At 62.6% G+C, this 5,000-nt stretch overlaps 1 protein-coding gene across 1 annotated transcript in view; it reads left to right on the top strand.

Annotated features, from left to right (window-relative positions):
* LOC135159307 (uncharacterized) overlaps nt 1-270 on the top strand; it is a 948-nt gene extending 678 nt beyond the window's left edge. Inside the window, exon 1 of the mRNA XM_064115547.1 lies at nt 1-270. This exon is cut by the window's left edge and continues 678 nt beyond it. Coding sequence (XP_063971617.1) covers nt 1-270 — 270 coding nt within the window.
* The last annotated feature ends 4,730 nt before the right edge of the window (nt 271-5,000 follow it).

Genomic DNA, 5,000 nt, shown 5'->3' with positions numbered 1-5,000 from the left:
AACAGTCCGGCGAGCGGACCCCCGGCCCCTTCCCCCGCTGTCGGCCGATCCGACGGTCAGAATCTCCTGCCGACTCCTGGCTGGGTGAGCGGGGGTGTCGGCTCGGCATGCGGGGCGCTGTCGGCCCGCTGCGTCGAGATCTGCCGGTCGGAATCGTCTGCCGACGCCCGGGTGGGTGAGCGGGAGGGTCGGCTCGGCATGCGGGGCGCTGTCGGCCCGCTGCGTCGAGATCTGCCCGTCACAATCTCCCGCCATCTCCTGCGTGGGTGAGCGGGAGGGTCGGCCCGGCATGCGGGGCGCTCTCGGCCCGCTGCGTCGAGTTCTGCCGGTCGGAATCTCCGGTGAGCAGCCAGAAGTGTTCACATACATTACAAAAAGGTACTGTGCTGCCTCCAAAGAGGTTTAAAATGCATGTGTGTTGTTTGCATTTCATCGCAGTTTGAAAATTTCCTTCCCATGATAATAGCATGAAGTATTAGCATGTTGAATCCCAAAAGAATTGAATTAGAGGTGTGTAATCAAAGTTTCATTGAAGGCAGTTCAGTATTTCAAAAAAAATCATTTCAGAATCAAGCATGAAGTAATGACACACTTTCCGAAAAACTACTGTATTGTGTCCAAAAAGATTTTAATCACACGTTGCAATCAATGGTACCTTTTTTAACAAAAAAAAAAAATAGTTACTGTATTACCACCAAAGAAAAATGTTCTAAGATGTGTCCACCCATCGCGTACAATTACAAATTTCATTCAAATAATCTGCATGTAGTATAATTCACATATCAGCTCCAAAAATCACTGCATTCCCCCTGTATTGTCTTATCAGCATTTCAGTATAGTGTAACAATTTCATTCGAACAGGAAGGGCATGACGTATTACCACATAAAATCCTGGCTGGCCTGGCCATCCTGTCGAAATAAAAATGAAATTATAAATTTAACAAAAAAAAGCCCCCGGCAGACAGAGTCCAATTCCATGGATCTGCCTCCGGGGGCCTGTCGGCATGCTGTTCGGATGTCTCCCGCTCTCAGGCCTCGGACAACTCTTGATTGCAAGAGCGACGCCCTGGCCTCGACGCACGGAGGACTGGCGGCCTGGACATCCTGTCGAAATAAGAATAAAGATAAAGTTTTTATTTCAGAAAAAAAGAAAAGCCCCCGGCAGACACAGCCCAATTCCATGGACCTGCCTCCGGGGCCCTGGCCGACTGGTGTTGGGCTGTGTCCCGCTCACGAGCCCCTGCCGAACCTCGGAGATCAAGAGCGGGTGCCTGGCCTCGACCTACGGGGCCCTGTTGGACTGGTGTTGGGCTGGCTGTCGCTCAGGAGCCCCTGCCCACCTCGGAGAGGAAGAGCAGGTGCCTAACCTCGACGTACGGGGGGCTAGTGGACTGGAGGTGAGCTGTGTCCGGCTCAAGAGCCGCTGCCCACCTCGGAGTTGAAGAGCGGGTGCCTAACCTCGAAGTACGGGGCCCTGTCGGACTGGAGGTGGGCTGGCTGTCGCTCAGGAGCCCCTGCCCACCTCGGAGAGGAAGAGCGGGTGCCTAACCTCGACGTACGGGGGGCTAGTGGACTGGAGGTGAGCTGTGTCCGGCTCAAGAGCCGCTGCCCACCTCGGAGTTGAAGAGCGGGTGCCTAACCTCGAAGTACGGGGCCCTGTCGGACTGGAGGTGGGCTGGCTGTCGCTCAGGAGCCCCTGAAAACGTCGGAGTGGAAGGGCGAGTGCCTGGCCTCGACGTACGGGGGGCTGGCCGACTGGAGGTGGGCTGGCTGTCGCTCAAGAGACCCTGACCACCTCGGAGTTGAAGAGCGGGTGCCTAACCTCGAAGTACGGGGCCCTGCCGGACTGGAGGTGGGCTGGCCTTCGCCCAGGAGCCCCTGCCCACCTCGGAGAGGAAGAGCGGGTGCCTAACCTCCAAGTACGGGGGGGCTGCCGGACTGCTGTTGGCCTGGCTGTCGCTCAGGAGCCGCTGCCGAACTCGGAGTGGAAGAGCGAGTGCCTGGCCTCGACGTACGGGGCCCTGGCCGTCTGGAGTTGGCCAGGGTGTCGATGCCGAGTCGGAGAGGTAGAGCGAGTGCCTGGCCTCGACCTACTGGGGCCTGGCCGTCGCTCAACAGCCCCTGCCGACGTCGGAGAAGTAGTGCGAGTGACTGGCTTCGACGTACGGGGGGCTAGCGGACTGGAGGTGGGCTGGCTGTCGCCCAGGAGCCCCTGCCCACCTCGGAGAGGAAGAGCGGGTGCCCAACCTCGACGTACGGGGGGCTAGTGGACTGGTGTTGGGCTGGGTGTCGCTCACGAGCCCCTGAAAACGCCGGAGTGGAAGGGCTAGTGCCTAACCTCGACGTACGGGGCCCTGGCCGACTGGAGGGGGGCTGGCTGTCGCTCAAGAGCCGCTGCCGACGTCGGAGAAGTAGTTCGAGTGACTGGCTTCGACGTACGGGGGGGCTAGTGGACTGGAGTTGGGCTGGCTGTCGCCCAGGAGCCCCTGCCCACCTCGGAGAGGAAGAGCGGGTGCCCAACCTCGACGTACGGGGGGCTAGTGGACTGGTGTTGGGCTGGCTGTCGCCCAGGAGCCCCTGCCCACCTCGGAGAGGAAGAGCGGGTGCCCAACCTCGACGTACGGGGGGCTAGTGGACTGGTGTTGGGCTGGGTGTCGCTCACGAGCCCCTGAAAACGCCGGAGTGGAAGGGCTAGTGCCTAACCTCGACGTACGGGGCCCTGGCCGACTGGAGGTGGGCTGGCTGTCGCTCAAGAGCCGCTGCCGACGTCGGAGAAGTAGTTCGAGTGACTGGCTTCGACGTACGGGGGGCTAGTGGACTGGAGGTGAGCTGGCTGTCGCTCAGGAGCCCCTGCCGACGTCGGAGAAGTAGTTCGAGTGACTGGCTTCGACGTACGGGGGGGCTAGCGGACTGGTGTTGGGCTGGCTGTCGCTCAGGAGCCCCTGCCCACCTCGGAGAGGAAGAGCGGGTGCCCAACCTCGACGTACGGGGGGCTAGTGGACTGGTGTTGGGCTGGCTGTCGCTCAGGAGCCCCTGAAAACGTCGGAGAAGTAGTGCGAGTGCCTGGCTTCGACGTACGGGGGGGCTAGTGGACTGGAGGTGGGCTGGCTGTCGCTCAAGAGCCGCTGCCGACGTCGGAGAAGTAGTTCGAGTGACTGGCTTCGACGTACGCGGGGCTAGTGGACAGGAGGTGAGCTGGCTGTCGCCCAGGAGCCCCTGCCGACGTCGGAGAAGTAGTGCGAGTGCCTGGCTTCGACGTACGGGGGGGCTAGTGGACTGGAGGTGAGCTGGCTGTCGCTCAGGAGTCCCTGCCGACGTCGGAGAAGTAGGGCGAGTGCCTGGCTTCGACGTACGGGGGGCTAGTGGACTGGAGGTGAGCTGGCTGTCGCCCAGGAGCCCCTGCCCACCTCGGAGAGGAAGAGCGGGTGCCCAACCTCGACGAACGGGGGGCTAGTGGACTGGTGTTGGGCTGGGTGTCGCTCAACAGCCCCTGCCCACCTCGGAGAGGAAGAGCGGGTGCCTAACCTCGACGTACGGGGGGCTAGTGGACTGGTGTTGGGCTGGCTGTCGCTCAGGAGCCCCTGCCGACGTCGGAGAAGTAGTGCGAGTGACTGGCTTCGACGTACGGGGGGCTAGCGGACTGGAGGTGGGCTGTGTCCCGCTCAAGAGCCCCTGCCGACGTCGGAGAGGAAGAGCGGGTGCCTGGGCTCGACCTACGGGGGGCTAGTGGACTGGAGGTGAGCTGGCTGTCGCTCAAAAGCCCCTGGAAACGTCGGAGAGGAAGAGCGGCTGCCCGGTCTGGAGGTACGGGACCCTGGCCCACTGCTGTTGGGCTGTGACCCGCTCAACAGCCCCTGCCCGCCTCGGAGTGTAATGGCGGCTGCCTGCCCTCGAGGTACGGTGCCCTGGCCGTCTGGAGTTGGCCAGGGTGTCGATGCCGAGTCGGAGAGGTAGAGCGAGTGCCTGGCCTCGACCTACGGGGGCCTGGCCGACCGCTGTTGGGCTGGCCGTCGCTCAACAGCCCCTGCCGACATCTGAAGTGAAGAGCGTGTGCCTGGTCTCGACCTACGGGGGGCTGGCCCTCTGGTGTTTGGCTGGCTGTCGCTCAAATGCCCCTGAAAAGGTCAAGGAGGTAAAGCGGGTGCCTGGCCTCTACCTACGCCTGGCTGTCGGACTGGAGGTGGACAGGCTGCCGCTCAGGAGCCCCTGCCCACCTCGGAGGGGGTGAGCGAGTGGCTGGCCTCGACATACGGGGCCCTGGCCCTCTGCTGTTGGGCTGTGTCTCCCTCAACAGCCCCTGCCCACCTCGGAGAGGAAGAGCGGGTGCCTAACCTCGACGTACGGGGGGCTAGTGGACTGGTGTTGGGCTGGCTGTCGCTCAGGAGCCGCTGCCAACCTCGGACTGGAAGAGCGAGTGCCTGGCCTCGACCTACGGGGCCCTGGCCGACTGGTGTTGGGCTGGCTGTCGCTCAGGAGCCGCTGCCAACGTCGGAGAAGTAGTTCGAGTGACTGGCTTCGACGTACGGGGGGCTAGCGGACTGGAGGTGGGCTGTGTGTCGCTCAAGAGCCCCTGCCGACGTCTGAAGTGAAGAGCGGGTGCCTGGTCTCGACCTACGGGGGGCTAGTGGACTGGAGGTGAGCTGGCTGTCGCTCAGGAGCCCCTGCAAACGTCGGAGAGGACGAGCAGGTGCCTGGCGTCGACCTACGGCTGGCTGTCGGACTGGAGGTGGGCTGGCTGTCGCTCAAAAGCCCCTGGAAACGTCGGAGAGGAAGAGCGGCTGCCCGGTCTGGAGGTACGGGACCCTGGCCCACTGCTGTTGGGCTGTGTCTCCCTCAAAAGCCCCTGCCCACCTCGGAGAGGAAGAGCGGTTGCCTGCCTTCGACGTACGGGGCCCTGGCCGTCTGCTGTTGGGCTGTGTCTCCCTCAAAAGCCCCTGCCCACCTCTGAGTTCGAGTGCGGGTGCCTGCCTTCGACATAGGGGGCCCTGGCCCTCTGCTGT

This window comes from Lytechinus pictus, unplaced genomic scaffold (genome assembly GCF_037042905.1).
Source record: "Lytechinus pictus isolate F3 Inbred unplaced genomic scaffold, Lp3.0 scaffold_207, whole genome shotgun sequence".
Taxonomy (NCBI): Eukaryota; Metazoa; Echinodermata; class Echinoidea; order Temnopleuroida; family Toxopneustidae; genus Lytechinus; species Lytechinus pictus.
The sequence above is the reverse complement of the archived record's forward strand: the minus strand, read 5'-3'. Positions and strand labels throughout refer to the sequence as shown.